General features: G+C 36.0%; 1 protein-coding gene across 1 annotated transcript in view; it reads right to left on the reverse strand.

Moving 5' to 3' along the window:
• Window positions 1-18405, reverse strand: part of PREX2 (phosphatidylinositol-3,4,5-trisphosphate dependent Rac exchange factor 2) — a 226910-nt gene that overhangs the window by 113041 nt on the left and 95464 nt on the right. Inside the window, exons 14-19 of the mRNA XM_037148935.2 lie at window positions 15977-16052; window positions 11680-11752; window positions 8925-9067; window positions 8687-8779; window positions 6817-6965; window positions 2217-2302 (exon numbers count right to left, since the gene is read on the reverse strand). Of these exons, the coding sequence (XP_037004830.2) occupies window positions 2217-2302; window positions 6817-6965; window positions 8687-8779; window positions 8925-9067; window positions 11680-11752; window positions 15977-16052 (620 nt within the window). The remainder of the gene's footprint in view (window positions 1-2216; window positions 2303-6816; window positions 6966-8686; window positions 8780-8924; window positions 9068-11679; window positions 11753-15976; window positions 16053-18405) is intronic.

Below are 18405 nucleotides of genomic sequence, written 5' to 3' on the forward strand. Positions count from 1 at the left end.
GAGAAAAGAAGACCTCTTCCTCTAGGATGGGAGAAAAGTTGGTGGAGGTGACCCAGCCAGGAACACGTGTGCACGAGGAGGGGTGTGAGGCTTGGAAGGCTTCACACCTGAATCTGTCTGTGAGGTGGAAAAGGGAGTTCATCTTGGGAAATAGGTGGCAACTGTGAGGAGGAAAAGAGGGAGCTGAGCAGAGACAGGTGAAGACCACAGAGCAGTCATGTGGGCCCAGTAAAGACAAGACTGAATGGGGATGGATGACACGAATCCCAAACCTACGACAGTTTTTCGTAGCTGCTCAGGAGAATGAGCGAAGAAGGTGCTGAGGCTGATCTGGCCTGGGTGTGCCAGAAATGAAACAGCTTGGATGCACCTAAGGAATAAGGATGAGGGGATCTTGATGATGCGACAAGAGGGACTGAAGTGGCCTGCCATGGGGATAAGGCTAGCTGGGGAAGGAAGTGCCGTCCTGAGGGGTACAACGAACCCGGAGAAAAAGAGAAGGATCCGAAGAACGGAAGTCCCAACTGAACTGAAAAATCTGAGAACATCAAAGTGGATGAGACAAAAATAGGAGATTGTCATCAGAACCTGGCATATTGGAATTTTGGATTCTAAAGGTGAAATTCCAGTGAGTGATACAGTCTAGTGGTAGCCATGAAAAAGAGCTGACAAATGGAGGACAAAGCCTCTTTTTCTTATGACAAAATTACACTGCAAAAAGCAATCACTGAATAATATATTTTCCTTTAATATACACCTGAAAGGAAAAGCACAGGAGTATTTCTTTCACTCTTCAGAAGCAAAGAGCACAGTGACCATACTTGGGCATGCCCCGGGGACATGGAGGGCACGCCCTCTCACACAGTTCCAAAGGGAGACCCTTCTCTCTGCGCCACGTTGCACTAGGGAAGGAGGTTCCACGTGATTTGCTCAGGTTTGCACTTACTTGGTAGTACTGGTAGTGTGACTTACTCCATTCTGGTTTAGTAAAAATAAAGAAGACATTTGACATATCAAATGTCCCATTTCAGTATAAAATAGATCCCATTTCAGTTTGATAATACTAATCAGTTGTTAGGAAGGTTTTATTTTTTTGAAATGTTTACTAATCCATGTATTTTAAAAATCTGAGTAAAAAGAACAAGCTGTTGAAATAAGATTCATTTTTATCATACAAACACTAATGAAAGCATATTTATAATCTAACCTCGTATGTTTCTGATAAATTTGATTTGGCTAACAATGCCCTCTCAAAATTCTCCAGTCTAATGTTTGGGCGATCATCATAAGGTGCTTTACAGTTTATACCTCTTTGTAACAAAAGTAAAGAATGTCTCTTGATGAGATCAACAAATGGCCTCTTACGCTCATAGTGACTTCTTGCTCCGGCCCCAAGTTATTTACTATGTTCAGCAATGTGAGCTTTGAACAGTTATTCCCTTAAATCATTACAATGTTAGTATGAAATTTAAAAGTACATAACAACAAGAGTTATCAACAGCTAATTTGTCCAACAAACAAAAGGAGAATAAAATATAAAAAAAGATTTTAGTCACTAAAATTATTCAATTTAAAATGCATTTTATGGTTTATAAAATGCTTGGCTTATAGGAATACTTGAAGTAATCATTTAGTGCTAAGCTATAAAGCACACAAATCATTCTTAAACCTAAAATGTCATATCTTTGAATTACTAACAAAAATAAAATTATTTGCTGTCAGAGAAAAAGACAAATTATATCTTTTGGCTAAATGGAAGCACAGAGCAAAGTGATTTTAGGAGGCATCATTTGCTTATAAATGTTTTAAAAGATTTTATTTATTTATTTCTAGACAGAGAGGAAGGGAGGGAGAAAGAGAGGGAGAGAAACATCAATGTGTGGTTGCCTCCCGTGTGTCCCCTACTAGGAACCTGGTTTACAACCCAGACATGTGCTCTGACTGGGAATTGAACCAGTGACCTTTTGGTTTGCAGAGTGACACTCAACCCACTGAGGCACACCAGCCAGGGCTGCTTATAAATTTTTAAAGATGCCTTACAATTTTTAAGAATTTTTAAAATATTATTTTAGGAATATACTACCATTGACTTAGTACTATAAAATATGATAGGAAAATTTCATAACAACATTATTATATACATTTTAAACACAATCTTCTTTATCAAAAAATACCACAAAGGCTAGAACGCTGTTTACCACACAGGATGGACTCACCTCTTCCTACCGCATGCACAACAGATGGGCCATATCCCCGGATCTGGAACCCAAGCCCCTCAGCTGAATCTGGGATTTTCACTGTCCTAGAACAAACAGAAAATAAGGTAAAATGACTTTAAAATGCTACGATTAGATAAAACAATACTTGTCCACACTTTTATTTATTCTTTCAATACATTTGTATGGAGAATTGACCGTGTGAAAATCACTGGGTTTGAAATCCCTGAAGGAGGCACCATGGTGCATGTCCTTGCGAAGGAAGGCAAATAGCAGGCACACCCTGAGGAGTTCCTCACTAGATGTAGGCATTGCACGGTACATTCCAAATAAGGAACGGGCCCTGGGCTCAGACACACCACACTTTGTTTTTGGTTGTTGCTTGTTTTTTTTAGAGAGAGCAGAAGGGAGGGAGGGAGAGAAAGAGGGAGGGACACATCAATGTGAGAGAGAAACAATAACTGGCTGCCTCCCAGACACACCCCAACCAGGGACTGAACCCAAATCCACAACCTGAGTACGTGCCCTGACTGGGAATGGAACCCCAGCCTTTTGACATTGGAACAATGCCCCAACCAACTGAGTCACACAGGCCAGAGCCACACCTGGCTTTGAATCCTCATTTGGTCACTTGATAGCTGAAAAACTTGAATGAATTCCTTAACTTCTCTGAGTCTGAGTTTCTAGAAAGATGATAGGTTAAAATGTACTTTGCAAGGTGTCAATGGAAACTAAAAGAGATAGCTTTGGTAGTAAGCTGCCCCACATTGTGCTGCGAACTACCTATGTAGGTACTTAAGAAAGTGGAAGCACCTCTCCTTAGTTTACTATTACAAAGAAGACATCAAGCACTGAGAAATTTCTTTGTTAACATTAATATAAAAGAAACACAAAGCTAATACATTTCTACCTGTTGGGAACTCCATCAAAAAACAACAACAAAGAGCTAGTTGTAAGAGCGGATGTGTCAAACACTACATCAAAGTAATTTAAGAATATGATTAACCTTAGTATTTGTTCAGTGGAATTTTAAAAGAATAATACATCAAAAGGTAAACATGCATAAGTAAAAAAGAAATTTCCAATGAATTCACATGGAAAAGAAGATAAAGGGAGGGAGAGCTTGAGTAAGCTGTCATGGCAAATCAGTGAGGGATGTCCAATGTGGCACTAACCAATGAGCTGCTCCAGAGAAGGAAGCCAGAAATCAGAAAATGACAATGAAAAGCAGAGAACAGAACATAAGTTGGAACCTCATGACAATATTAACAAGTATAATAAATTGCAGTAGAGGGCAGACAAATGAATACAAAGCAGTAAATGTTGATGGATAGCCCTTGATGCCCAAGAAACAAAAGTGTTCTCCAAAAGCTGGTGAATGAATCACAAAATAAATGCAACAGGCACATTAGCATCTCCAGCTGGATACAGCAGCTCTTCTTTGCATCTGACAAAACTGCTGTTGGAGCAGCTGAAGCAACACAGTGCCTAGAACACTTGAGAAACCCAGAGAGTACATTTAGTCCTGAAGGCGCGGGCTGGCACTGTAATCTAGAATGTAACGTAGGCAGGCATTCAGGCATTCAGTCACAGAAACACACATCATCTGTTCCAGGAAACCTTGCAAGTATTACTACGAATTAGATTATATACCATGAAGTTATCTGCACATTGGTGGGATGGAGGTCACATAACTAATTTACTTATCCTTTATCCTTAATTAAATATTTTGGGCATATATAGCTGTACCTATTTTCTCTGAATAGCAACTTGTTACTATTGTCTGTCAAAGATACACTTGAAAATAGAAGATAATGAAGGAAAAAAAATAAAGACATTTTCTGAGCATGAAACAAAAAATACAGGTAGCTCAGGTTTGTACGTATTATCAATGAAAGTTCACTTTTGCTGAAATAACTTAGGGCTTTCTGGTTACAGTGACCTCTCAACCCTTTTTAAGCAAGGTTTTCTATCCTTCTACTATGCTATGGAAGGCTGGCCCTACTCTAATCTTCTAGAATATTATTACTATTCTCTTAATAAAATCAGCACAAAACACCATGAGATGCATTTGGTCATAATTTGGGGACTCCCTTCATAAAATGATCTTTGAAAAACCTGTTTTCCTGGTGGGAACACTATGATACCTATTAAAACAAAAATTAAATTTATATGAAAAGGATGCTCTATTTCCTGCTACAAAGCCACTGAAAAATCCTTGATATTATCTGTTGTAAAATACAGCTATATTCAACAGAAAAATTCTGTTGTATTTACCTCTCACATTTATTGCTTTTTCCCCATACGAGATACTTCATAAATCATAAGTATTGCAAGAAAATATGAGAGTGATTTATAAAAATATACATTAGAATAAGGACATAAAGGAAAGATTATAAATTTCAAACAAATTAAAGAGAAACAGAAAAAAATAAGTATTCCATCCTCAAAACAGTTTTAAAATACAATGTAAAATATGCTCTTGATGTGAAAAGAAGCAATGGAAAAATGAGAGAACAGGAAAACATCATAGATCACATCACTGGAGTACATATTTATTATGGGCTGGGCATGTCACTAAGCTCTTTACAAACCTAGATTTATTTAGTGTTCTTAGCAGCTCTGTGACATAGGCACTCTTATCATCCCCATTTTTAAGGATGAGGATATTGAAGCAACACAATTAGCGAGAAAATGGTAGAAGAGAGCCTCGTACTTGGGCCAGAAATATCATTCTAGTTTCTACACAACACCAAAGGAATAATCAGAAGACCTAGGTTCCAACCCTGCTTAGCTAGCAACTACTTCTAGGACTGAGGATTTGCCCCATCTACTTAGTTTCGAAGTCCTCTACCTACTGAAATGCTTGTAATCAGCAGACCAGTATTCATAGGATTAAACCAGGGGTTAAGGGGCCATGGGAAACCTTCATGGCCACTAATGAATGCTTAGGAATACTACTCCCTTATTCTTTTCCTGTTAAATGTCCTCAAAGTGTCCAGAGGTAGGCAACTGGGTTAGCCTTATCCCAGATAGGGTTGGATAAAGGGGAAGCAATAGATCATAATTAGTTTCAGAGAGATGGCATTATCATGGTTATTTGCTGCTCTCCAGCCCAAAGTCCTTCTATATTAGTAACTTCAATAAGTCTCACTCTTTCCAAGGACTTTGTATGCTGTTGGTAGAAGCATCTACCTTGATGACCTACTACAAAATCTAGCCCATTACTCTGCACTTTGACTCTTAAGATAAAGAAGGCACCCAGCTTTGCCGAATATATATAGGCAGGGAAGAATACTATATTACCTATACTTAGAGTCTTTCTATAAGTAGTTAAAATAAACCATTTAGTTTTTGAAGTGGTAGCCTGTATTTATCTTAAAAATAATGAAGTTGCCTATCACAACTGATAAATATAACTATTAAATAGTAATTTTGATACCATCATTGTATATTAATACATTATGGTACACAATACTCTGTATGCATTATTTTGATTACTTAATCGGTTAAACACATGGAAACCTGGTAAGGGAACATGAGATCATCAATGATTTACAGAAGAAAAGCCAATGTCTTACAAGTACATCTATAATATCTTATTAATTTTTTTCTAAAAAATCATAAAATATATACCATTTTATAAATAAATGATTGTGCATAGGTGCCAGTACTTATAAAATTCAACCAACACTAAATTTCAAAAGAATAAAAATGTTTATAATATAAACAAAACTATAATTGTAACCTAATCAACAAAACAAACAAATGAGCAAAATAGAGCCAGGGACTTGGAAATAAAGAACAAACTGACAGTGACCAGAGGGCAGTAGGAGGGATAACAGGAAAGAAAGAGAAGGGACAAGCAAAGGAACACGAATAGAAGATTCGTGGGCATGGACATTGGGGGGTATTAAATGTGGAAGTGGGGGACAGGGTAGGGGTGAGCGATGGGGAAAAAGGAGGGACAACTGTAACTGAACAACAATAAATAAAAAGAATAACAATGGTTATCTATGAATGTTATGATTATAGGAAAAATATCTTCCTTCAGAAAAGTCTGTACTCTAAATTTCCTGTAACGAACATGAGTTTTTTCAAATCATAGGCAGATAGATAGGCAGACATATTTTTTAAAAGAATGGATGCATTTCTAAATACACACGAGCATGAAAGGCCTTACCCCCAGTCTTGAACCCATCTCCTATCAATGTTTAATTATGAATGGTGTCAAATCAACTCATAGCCCCTGAAATTCTTAGAGTTGAACATGGAAGAATGCAATTCTTTAATATCAAATGCATTATTAGTTTTGTTCACTCATATTCAGACCCAACCCAACCCAGAGGAAAATGTAGGCAGCAAAAGAAAAGTATTATTTCTGCTGAAACTACCTTATTTAAGTAGAAAACATTTTATCATCATAAGCAATGTAGCTTTTCCCATCACTTAAAGACCAGTATTGGTGATGCTGGTGAGGTTTAAATGTTCTAAGCAATGAGATGATACTTACTTCTAGACATTTGCTTAGTTAACTTTTCTATTTTGTTCACCTATGTATAATGTACTTTTAATCCCACACAAATTTGGTACAACTTACTCCCGTGGCTTTGTGCTCACAAGAACTCTCAGAGGTTTTCTGCTGTTTAAGCACGACTTCAAGAAGCAGTCCACTTCATTGAAAGGTCTCATAAAAACTAGGTCACCATTAATAGCGAAAATTTTTTTCCCAACTTCCATGCCAGCCATCTAAGAGAGAAATAGCAAGAAAAAAATCAAATTATATTTTAATGAGGGAATCTATTTTTTTCCAGAATTAGAACCTGAGAAGGTTTAGAACTTACAGATTTTGACATTTTAACACATCTGCAATATTTTTATACAACTTCATAAAACAGGACTCTAGGCAAGATAACATTTATTCTCTCCAACCTAGTTTAAAATTTGATCACCCATCTTGACTGAAAGTCTCCCTCCTCCCTCCATGACTTAACATTGTACTCTTCCTGTGACCCTTTACTCTGCTGTATTTTATGATTATTTTTTATATTTCATCCTTTTAACTATAGTCAAACCCCAAGCTAATTTTTTTTACTGTCTTTTGCATCTATATCCAATTAACTCAGAGAGTTTCAATCTCAATACAGACATCAATGACAGCCAAATGTACATCATTAGCCTGAGAAGGCATAAGAGTCTCCAGGGCAAGAGAGACAAATGGCCTTGCATCCAAGGCGGAGCGCTCCAACAGGAACAGACTACAAGATGCTGAAAAGATGACAAAGAAGACATTCTCTCTCCATGCCAATCACGCTGCTCTTCTTAACCTACCCTACTGCCTATAAACAATATGCTCTTTCAGTTACCAGATAAATGATGGAAATCTGGGAGGAAGCATTTAATCAGGGGCCTACCCAGATGAAGCTGTGCTACAGGAACACCCTCTGAAGCTATCTGGGAGAAACATTGCCTACTCACAGAAAATTACTAAAAGCAGTCATTTATTGACCAGGCCCACTAACAGAGTATGAGTTGACAAGAGTTATTTTGTTTGACATGAATGTGCTGTTCATTAAACTGTCTCATGTGAGTTTGCGATCTGGTAAACGATAGAGACCTTGTGCATTATCAGATGAGTAGATGACTGATGGTTTACTAGTAACTGTAAATAGATTCAAAGTTAAAAGCCACGTTTCATTCATTAGCACAGTCTCTATGAAAGATGAACTACTGAGAAGTTTGCTGGGGGGTTAAGCATTTTAATGCCAGGAAGCAAGGTGAGAATACTTGAACTCTGATAAATTTGGTACACAATACTGGAAAGAAGATTCTATGAGGAGAGGAAATTTTGTCTATCTTGTTCAGTGCTACATTCCCAGACTCTAGAACACTGGTTAGCATATAACAGGGGCCAAATAAATATTCCTGAATGGATGAACAAATAAATGATCAGGAGATTTGTTGGTTTAACAGGCTGCTGAGGTGAGAGAACATCGGTCGGTATTAACCCAATTTGAAAGTAAGTCAAAACACGTGCTTTACTGATGGAGGTGCTATTTATATGACAGTCCGAAGTGATAGAAGAATAGAAGACACAGTATTTAAATTAATGGAAGAACCACCTGACATATATAATAAGAGTCCCACCCTACGCAGCCTCCACAGGGTTCCAGGCCAGCATTAGTGAGCAGGGAAGTCCCAGGGGGCATGGAATGAGCCATTTGGCCTCTCAGGAGATCAAGAAGGGCGCAGCTGTAGCTATCTCCAATACTTTCCCCAAACTACACCTGAGTACGCAGACATGGGCTCCTTTCACAGACTTCAAGAGCATTTGGTAGAACTACAACATAAGATTATTCAATAACTTTATTTTCAATAAAGATACTTAAAGGCTGATTTCAATTAGTTTAGAAATCTATACTTATATGCCATGGGCAACAAACTTAAATAAAAATGTTAATTTACATTACCTCAGCATTAGACCCTTTTTCTACCAACTTAATTATTGGAACTTTATTTTTGTCTTCTAACCCAAAACCATAGCTGCCTTCATTGGATTTAATCTGAAATGCAAAATATTAGCATTATTAATAAAGCAAGTAGGAAAAAGTTTGCAAATCAACCAGAAATAATACACATCAGCACCAAACACGTTTATGTAATCTGCTAATATCTAATCGAGAAGAAAACATATAGAAAAAAACTTACCAACAATGATTTAGCTACAACATTTTCCACAACTTTTAAATCATGTTTCATAAGCCGGTGTTTCATATTGGATCCTTCCATTTCCTCATCCGCAAAAAAACGGAAAAGTAGAGGTTCGTCTTTGAATTCACTTTTTTCAAGGACTAAGGAAACAGAGATATGTTCAAATTGTTTCAATTAATCCAAAAATCCAACTCTTGGTTCAAACTGATAGACGTTCAGTAAAATAATACCAGTACCATGTCCTAGAACAAGTTATGCACACTATTATCCATATGATAATTTTGTATTTCCTTCTATAATTTTGAGCCAATGTTTTCTTTTACTATTATCTAAAAACGTCTGAATTTTTAATATAAGGTATTTTTCAAAGTTAACTTTTTTATACTTAACCGAGTCTTTCAATTTCCAGATTAAAATCTAAATTTAAATAGGTTATATTGAATAAAAAATTTATATAATCCAAAATACAGAAAACAACAGTGTTTTGACGTTGTAGTAAACATTTGAAGTATGTTTTTGAATATCCCGCACAATGGTGGGAAAATCCAGCTGGATTAAGTGTTGGCTTTGTGTGTGTGAGCTGCTCCCTCTGCGGTCGCTTGGTTCTAACGCTTCAAACCAGAAATAAGTCTTCTGGGTGAAATGGGATTTTAGTTTTCGTTAATTCCTCGATCTTTTCTGTTTAAAAGCATTGTCTTCAAATAACTTTATTTTTGCAAGGGTTACTTTTCCCCTTTCATCTGAACATTAATATTTTCCTTCAAATTCAAGGTTTATGTTTTTATAAGCCTTTTAAAAAATAAGGGTTAATACCAATAGAAAGCATTTGTATTCAAGCGAGCTACTAAAAGCAGTCAAAATGTATTAGATGGGAAATCTTTTCTATTTCCATTTACATTCCTTAGTACCTTGAAGAGAAGTCTGTTGGGACAGGTGATTTATCAAGCCAGGGAGTTAAAGGGGAGGCCGTGGTGCCCAAGCACAGCAGAGACGTAAGTCTTTATGATGAGACAGACCTGCGTTTACATTCCAGGTCTGGGATTGATTCTGGTTTTACATTGGGAAAGTTGCATAAACTCTTTGAACTTCAGTTTCTTCATCTGTGCAATAAGGACCATAAAACCTTCTTCATAGTGTTGCACAAAACCAAAACAAGGTAATAATGTAAATAACTTGGCATGTAGTCATCAAATCAAAGATGATAGCTATTTATTGTATTATTTTTATGGAGTTCCAAAGAGTAATTATTGACAAGGTAATTGTATGTACTGATTTTTGGATGAAAGACGAGCTGGCAATGTGAGTTAATAAATAAAATTATGGACCACAAGTTAAAAAGTAACACAAGTCATGGCTAACAATAGAAATGAGAATACACGTGAGAGCGAGTTAGGTCTTATGTACGTGACATAAGGAGTTTTCCAAAACTCACACACATGGTGCTTTGCTACAGTTTTCTGCCCCAAAATGGTCTGTGTAAAGGAGCAGAAGAAGAAGACACCAGGAAGGCTGGGCGTGAGTTGAATTGGTTGTGCTTTACTGACAGGGACTGTCACAGAAAAAACCTCTGTTGAGCCCTGGCTGGTGTAGCTCAGTGGATTGAGCACGGGCCTGCGAACCAGACAATCGAGGTTCGATTCCCAGTCAGGGCACATGCCAGGGTTGCAGACAGGTTCCCTGCAGGGCAGTTCCCAGCAGGGGATGCACTAGAGGCAACCATACATTGATGTTTCTCTCCCTCTCTCCTTCCCTTCCCCTCTAAAGATAAATAAAGAAAATCTTAAAAAAAAAAAAAAACCTCTGTTGTACATAACTCAACATTTTAAAATGTGTTGAAATCAGATTACTGCTTATTTATTGCTTGTTTTCAGCTTGATACTATAGTTTTAATTCCCTAGAATGATACCATTGCTTCCATTCAATGGTTTGCTCTTCAAGGATCAATATTTCTATATCACAACTGACAATGTGCTCTAGAGACAGTGGAATGTAATGGAATTCCCAAAGAAATGTACAATAATCAAGGACGCAGTCAAAATTGCTGTAGCTTTTGCTATAGTTCCTTCTTCATAAAAAGCTAACAACCTTTTGAAAGGAACTGACAAATAAGTATCAAATATTTGAAAAGTGCTATCAAATACATGTCTATAAACATATATAGGTATATATATATACACACACATAGGCAATCAAAATACATTGTTTAGGTTTATGAAATCTCTAAGATGTTATACAGAGGAAAAACTAAGATGTTATTTCTTATAAACTTAAGGGAAATTAAGTCTTCAAACAAAAAAGAAAATCCATCTTTAATTAGTAGCCAAAAAACCGTATTTCTTCCAGAGATTTATTATTTAGTTCTAAGTTTAAAATATTTTTATAAAAACTAAGAATAAATATGTAACTATACATAACTCTCACTGAATCATTTTAATATAGTCTAGCATTCAGGAAAAAATGAGTCCGATCTGAAATAGCTTCAATGCATGTAATCTATTTTTCTTAAGAACATCTAAGCTCAAGCCCTTGCTCTTCTGGAATCAGTTCTATTCTAGAAAAAAAAATAGAAAAGTAGTCATGGCAACCGGGACATAATACAGATGTGGTGACCTCACGTGCACACATGGCAAGGCCTGGACTGTCTTGCTGGTCTGTCTCTAAATGACCTCACGGGAACACTGAAATATTCCCAGCCTTAACAAAAACAGAACAGTAACATACACCTGTGAGCTCCCAGAGTAAACATTCCTACCATGGTGCATAAATCCATTGTCACAGAGTCCAACGCCAAATATCATTGCCTCTTCTCTGGTACGGCAATCCCCCTGTTCATCATAAAAGCACTGTATAGGTTAACAGGCAACTGAAAGCTTGCATCTTTATTAGCACTAAGCTGACAAAGTCATTCATATATTATGGTATACGTTGCTTTCATAAGCCCACAATATATCTATTTGTGAGAAAACATTCACTTGATAATGAAAACATATCCCATTCACATTAATATTCTTGAGAAAAACCATGCTTTATTAAATATGAAAACATGTGAAGTGCCTAAAATTTATTGCAACCAAAAATGATTCTTTTCTCATATTTCTTCAATCTTGTATCCCAATTTTGCATCAAGGAAATATCCTGTACAATGATATCACATGAAATAAAGCTAAGTAAATCATTATGCATGATCTCAGCTATCACTTCCCTTCTACCAAATGGCTTTGCTCTTTAAAAAACCCTAAAAAACCTACTAATCTAGGGTGACTGGCTGGTAAGGCCCTTAGAGTAAATTGTTTGGCTGAGCCAGCAAATGTAAGCTTTTTTCTCATTATCTTGCCTAAAAAAAAATCAGAACATATAATTGAGCCCAGAAAAAAAGCCCAATGCAACCTTTTATCATGGTACCTACTTTATTCATTTAAGAATGGATGCATATACACAAAAATGTAAGCGTATATGCATGTGTGTGCATGTAACCCTAGATTTGAATGTTTTACAGTTTAAGAAGTGCTTTCCACATATTATCTCATTTTTCCCTAGTCCTTTTATCACTTGGGTACTTTACCTAGTCTATCTTCTCCCTTCTCCCCTCTCTGTCTATACCATGTCTGTGTCAACACTGTAACATTTCTGCATCTAAGATTATCATAATTTTTGGTACTTTTTCCAACATATGCTGTTACAAAATTAAATTTTATTACACAGAAATGCTATGTTCCATAACTTTAAACAGGCTCTCTTTTTTACAATCATAACATATGAAAATTTTCTATTTGACTTTCAAGGACACCCACATCCTGGCTTCATTCTCTCTCCAGCTTTACCTTCTAAATATGCACACCTTTTGCTCTAGCCAAGTTGGGCCCTACTCTTGCCTGAACTCTGTGCTTATTCTCCTTGCTTTCACTCATGTAATTACTCATACTTACAATGCCCTTCTCCTTACCCTTCACCCATTTAAATGCTAGCTCTCTGTCTATCAAGGACTAAGACAATTCCACCTCATGCTGCGACACCTCCTACCCTCACTAATTCTTTAGTTAACTAACAAAACACAATCTGTATCTGCAGACAATGCATCTGTGTCCTTTTCAAATTCTAGCTGTTAGGTAACTTATGCATTCATTTGAAAGATATTTATATTTTTGCCACATAATATGCCAACTGCTAGAGATAATACAGTAAAACACTCAAATATAAAATACCTTCCCGACCTCAAGAAATTCAAATCTAATGAAGGATGTGGCCACTTAACATGTGGTCTATAGTAAGTACCCATGAGACATTATACTAGGTACCGCCCTTAGTACCTAGTACTAAGTACCTAGAAAAAGGTTAAACATGTCTCTGTCCTTAGAAATGTGCACATTAGGACACTTTCAATGTATTATGGTATTTGCTAGGGCAGATACACCCAGGAAACTGGGACCACAGAAGAGGACCCTGGGCCCAGTGTGGAGAACCCACAAAACTTCCTGGGGGAGATGACACTGGAGCACAGCCTTAGAGGACACAAAAAATTGTATCAGTCGACTTGAAGGCAGGACTCATGCCTACTTCCCATTTTGTTGGTTTGTTTTATTTTAATCATCAAAGCACTTGTTAAACTTACCATAAGAGCTTTTTTATTAATCACTGACATTTGGCTGGTTATTCAGTTGATATGCAAAAAATATGATCTAAAATGTTTTGGCATCCATATGCCTTACAAAGATCCTATTAGTGCCATATAGAACGGGTGAGCATTAAAACGGGCACAACAGAAATGACTTTGGTTGTGAAGAAGAAAAGCATTATTTAATAATGCTTTAATAAAATATGACTGTCCCATAAACAAATCACAACTTACGTGATTTAAATGATGTTTGAGATGTACATTAATGTACTTGCTACATAGGAGTTGATTTCATGGAATATGTTACCAGACACTATATTGTACTAGAAGCAGCACAACAGCGAGTGAAAAATGTATTGAGAAAACAAGTTACCATATTGTCCAAGATGACATCATACAATATACTGCAGAAGAACAGAAAAACTGTCTGATGCAGACTATACTCCTAACAATACACGGACTAGCATACTGGAAATAGTTCTGTATTCTGGCCTCTAAAGTTCTCCAAATCAATTAAGCCTATGAAATTTAGCTGCTTTATTATCATTTTGCAGTATTGGTGGAAAGAGACCCTTACGCTTTACATTAGAACTTTATTATTCTCTTATCATTTCATTATTTTGCTTTCATACTCAAAGCCAGCCCATGTTTTCCTAGTCTGAAGCTAAGCAATAAGAGTTAATCATGTCTGACGTTTACATTTGAATAAGTTTTACAATATCATAATCATAACACTATGTGACAGAGAAGAGATGACATGTATAGCTATCACCGTAAGTAGCAAACGTGAAAATACAATCTAGAGAGAATGAGTGCCTTGTCCAAGTTCACAGAGCTGCTTAGCAACAGCGCTGTCATCAGACACCGGCTACTGAGTCCCAGTCCACTGCAATTTCTACAGGCACGGTCATAACAGTCCACTAAGCAAACCTGAAGAAAGATACTTGCAACTCTGTCCAGGTTTTGAACAACTTACTCTATTCTTCTAATGCTCACACTTGGAAAGTAAAAATGCCAAAAGGAAAAAAAAGATGATAACTGACTTCCCAAGTCAGAAGTTTAAATATTTATTCACCACCAGCTTCTATTCCAAACAAATGTTCTTCAGTTTTCTCACATAACCAACATATAGTGCAAGTTCATGTGAATCCTGTTGCATTATAGTTGCTATGTGAAATCCCAACTCTGATGTCAAGTGCAGAACCTATTCCAATGACACACATCAGCCATCGTGTTAGAAAAGGCTCTGACCTGGTAAACACTTTGTGTGATGAATTAGTTTTATCTAAAGGTAATTGTCGGTTTAATTAAAAATCTTAACTTCTAAATAGAATAAGTTCAAGTGCTATAAAATATAAACACAGGTGGTCGTGAATACTTTAGAAATTAATAGTAATAATACAAATCTCAAAATGCATATACATAAGCACATGTGAGTTAAACAATATTTTAAACAAAAATAAATACCTTTATGATTAGTATTGAATGTTATTACTCACCTGTAACAGTAAGCAGGCCACTTTTTAAATAACAAAACAGTAGAACTGTTTATGAAATTGACTTAAATACCCAAACATAATGACAATATTTCAACAAAGCAATATTCTATTTTCTAAAATAGTATGTTCTGTCAAAGTAGATATCACTTTTCTTAGTCAAAAGAAAATATTTGATCATTTGTTAGTTTATCTAGTATAATAAAACATTTAAATAAATTTATATTTGAATATCTATTATGATGGGTGAGATGCCCTGATCAGCAAACACCATTTTCCTGGCTCCCATATTCTAAGAAACAGAATAAAAGCACAAAAACAAATTTTGTACTTTTTTACTTAAAATGAATGGAGGTATTCCTAGTCAGGGCACAATCCTGGGTTGCAGGCCAATCCCCAGCAGGGGATTCATGAGAGGCAACCACACACTGATATTTCTCTCTATCTCTCCTTCCTTTCCCCTCTAAAGATAAATAAATAAAATCTTTAAAAAAATGAATGGAGGTGGTTGCTAAAGTTCATAGTATGAAAGCACAATTATTATCTAACAGAGAAAAAGGCATAGGAAGATAAGAATAATTAGCTAGGACTAATAAAAAGATACTTTAAAAAATTAGTGAAAAAAATAAGCAAAAATATTTAGCATATGTCCATTGTTTCTTTTCAGTGGTATTCAAAGCACATGTTATTTTTGATCTATCTCATCTGATAATTTTAAAACAGGAATATATTCTTAAAAGATGACATAGCACAAAAATTAAGCCTGAAGTCAAATAAATTAAGTAGGTTCAAATCCTAATGGCTTCATATCGGCTACATCAGTTGGTCAAGTCATCTCACTGTGCTCATCTGCAAGTAAGGATTAAAAAAATACCCAAATTACATGTTCAAGCTTTCATCAACAATGACCATAACTCAACAACTTCTATTTGTCTACTTACCTGAGCAATTAACCAGTCTATCAGTTTGTTAGCCATGACTACAGATTTGTAGGTCCTTAAATGGTAATCTTTATCTCTACAAAAAAAATAAATAAACCAAAACCATTAAGGAAGAAGATAAGTGAGCCCAGGGAAACATTTAATTTAGTTCATGCAACAGGAACATTTACTCAGTGCAATCTGAATCGATTGTCCACATTACTTGTAAATAAGAGAGGTTTACAAGGACTGCACCATCAGCAGTCCATCAGCCCAAAACTCCTCCATCAGCTCCTACCAGTAGAGGAGACCCTCAGTGATACCAAAGCAGGACATTTCTTCTTTTGCATTTTCTTAAATCCAAGTAGATTATTACTGCTATGTTACCTGCTAATAAGTTAGTAGAAATACAATATCTCATTGGTAAAAGACTAATAACATAGATTTTTCCCTTTAAATCAAGATAGATTCTGCAAAACCTCTCTAAATGTGGAGAAGAAAGCAACCATTTCACTCTCAATCCTGACCTCTCCAGGAAGGCTGTACTTGCTCTGAAGGACCATTCATTTAGCTTGGCTACAGTGGAAGACGGTAGGCCTGTCCTATGGTAAATACACTGAGAACTGTGTCATTCATTTTGTCATGAGTATGTCACATCCCCAGGGAACCAAGGTAATCAACTGTCCCACATCAGACTCCTTTCAGTAGACTTCCCAGATCTGAGAAATCACTCAAGTCTGGTTAGATACCAACAAAGTGCTGGTGATCAGAACTAGACCCTGAAGGCAAAAGTCTATACTACTTTGAGTTTGTGGGCCTGGATCAAAAGGAAATAAGAAAGTGACAGTCTTTTCAAATCATAAAAAAACCCAAATTGTAAACAACTTGAAGTTAATGAATAATTACTTGCTATATTCAGAGTTCTCTACCCTCGGTCAGGGAATTATAATTAATATTTGTATCATTTTATCCATTTCAATAAAGAACTCCCTGAAATATGGTTAAAATTTCTGAGATTTCAATAATAATTTGCACTAGGTTAGCCAGTAATCAACAGAAAAATTTTTTAATCTTTTAAAATTTATCTCTCTGTTGATGCCTCACCACCCAAGAAAAAATTAGGAAGGAAAAATAAATCTATTTTAGACCATATGTTGGTTTGTGGGTTCTTCACCCAAGTAATTTTTTTCATAAGCTGAGTTCATATATATTAAAAGCCCAACTATCATACATTCCATCTGTTTTTATGGTTTTTCCCCATAAATTTTCTCTAGACAACTCATAAACAATTGTCATTTTTAGCCAAAGAACAATTCTTTCTTATCAGCTCTTAGCAAGTGTAACTTCTTGATAAGAAATCCCATATGGCTAAAATATATTTTCAGAACACATTTTCTCACATACAAACTCATACCAGTGCAGACGACATAAAAAATGAACTATTATTGTTTTCTATTAGTTTAGCAGAGAAAATTAAGTACCTACTTGCTAATGAGTTAAACAAACTCCTTTTAGTATTAAATTATTCAAAATATTTGCAGGGCATCTGTGCCAAAGAATCAACAAATGTTGGTTCTTTTTCCTCTTTTCACCTTGTGAAGCCTGCCTATGAAAGCAGAGAGGGTACTTCCAGGGTAATGGGTGAGATACCCTGCCATCCGCCAGAACCTGTGGTGTGTTCTCTCTGAAACATTAGTGGGAGATCCAATACACTCAAACAGCAATTTCTGAAATGTTTTTATTTTTAATTAAGCTCTGTATTTCCTTGGAATTGGAAATCAAAAAGAAAACTAGAAACACTGTACATCAAACATCTGAAGTCTATAGCCAAAATTGAAAAGCCTCTTTATTCATTCTGGAAATTGTACATCCATATTTTTTGCATGAAAAATATGTTTGTCAATAAACTGAATGATATCTGGCCTTCTGAAATTAGTTCAATATTATATTCTATCAGTTAGTGTACATCAGTGTATATTACAAAGCACAATAATACTGCTGATGGTCTTCTCTATTTTGAATTATTACAACACTGAGCTTTCTGCTGTCTTTCTAAGGAGACAAACTGAAAATTAATCCTGATTCCACTTAAAAATAAAAAGCATAGCTCTTCAGAAGGAAAAACATAAGGGAGAATAAAATTATTGAATTATACTTATTAACTTCAAAGTGATTCTTCTAAAAAAAAAGATTTTATTTATTTATTTTTTAGAAAGGGGAAGGAAGAGAGGGAGAGAAACATCAATGTGTGGTTGCTGCTTGTGCACCCCCTACTGGGGACCTGGCCCACAACCCAGGCATGAGCCCTGACTGGGACTCAAACCATCAACCCTTTGGTTCCCAGGCTGGCACTCGACCCTGAGCCACACCAGCCAAGGCTTCAAAGAAATTCTTAATTTTCAAGTATAAAATCTTTCCTTTGAATAAAAGATCATTAGAAGGAAATACAC

Source organism: Artibeus jamaicensis, unplaced genomic scaffold, assembly GCF_021234435.1.
Source record: "Artibeus jamaicensis isolate MK-2021 breed Jamaican fruit bat unplaced genomic scaffold, CSHL_Jam_final scaffold_916, whole genome shotgun sequence".
NCBI classification, from domain to species: domain Eukaryota; kingdom Metazoa; phylum Chordata; class Mammalia; order Chiroptera; family Phyllostomidae; genus Artibeus; species Artibeus jamaicensis.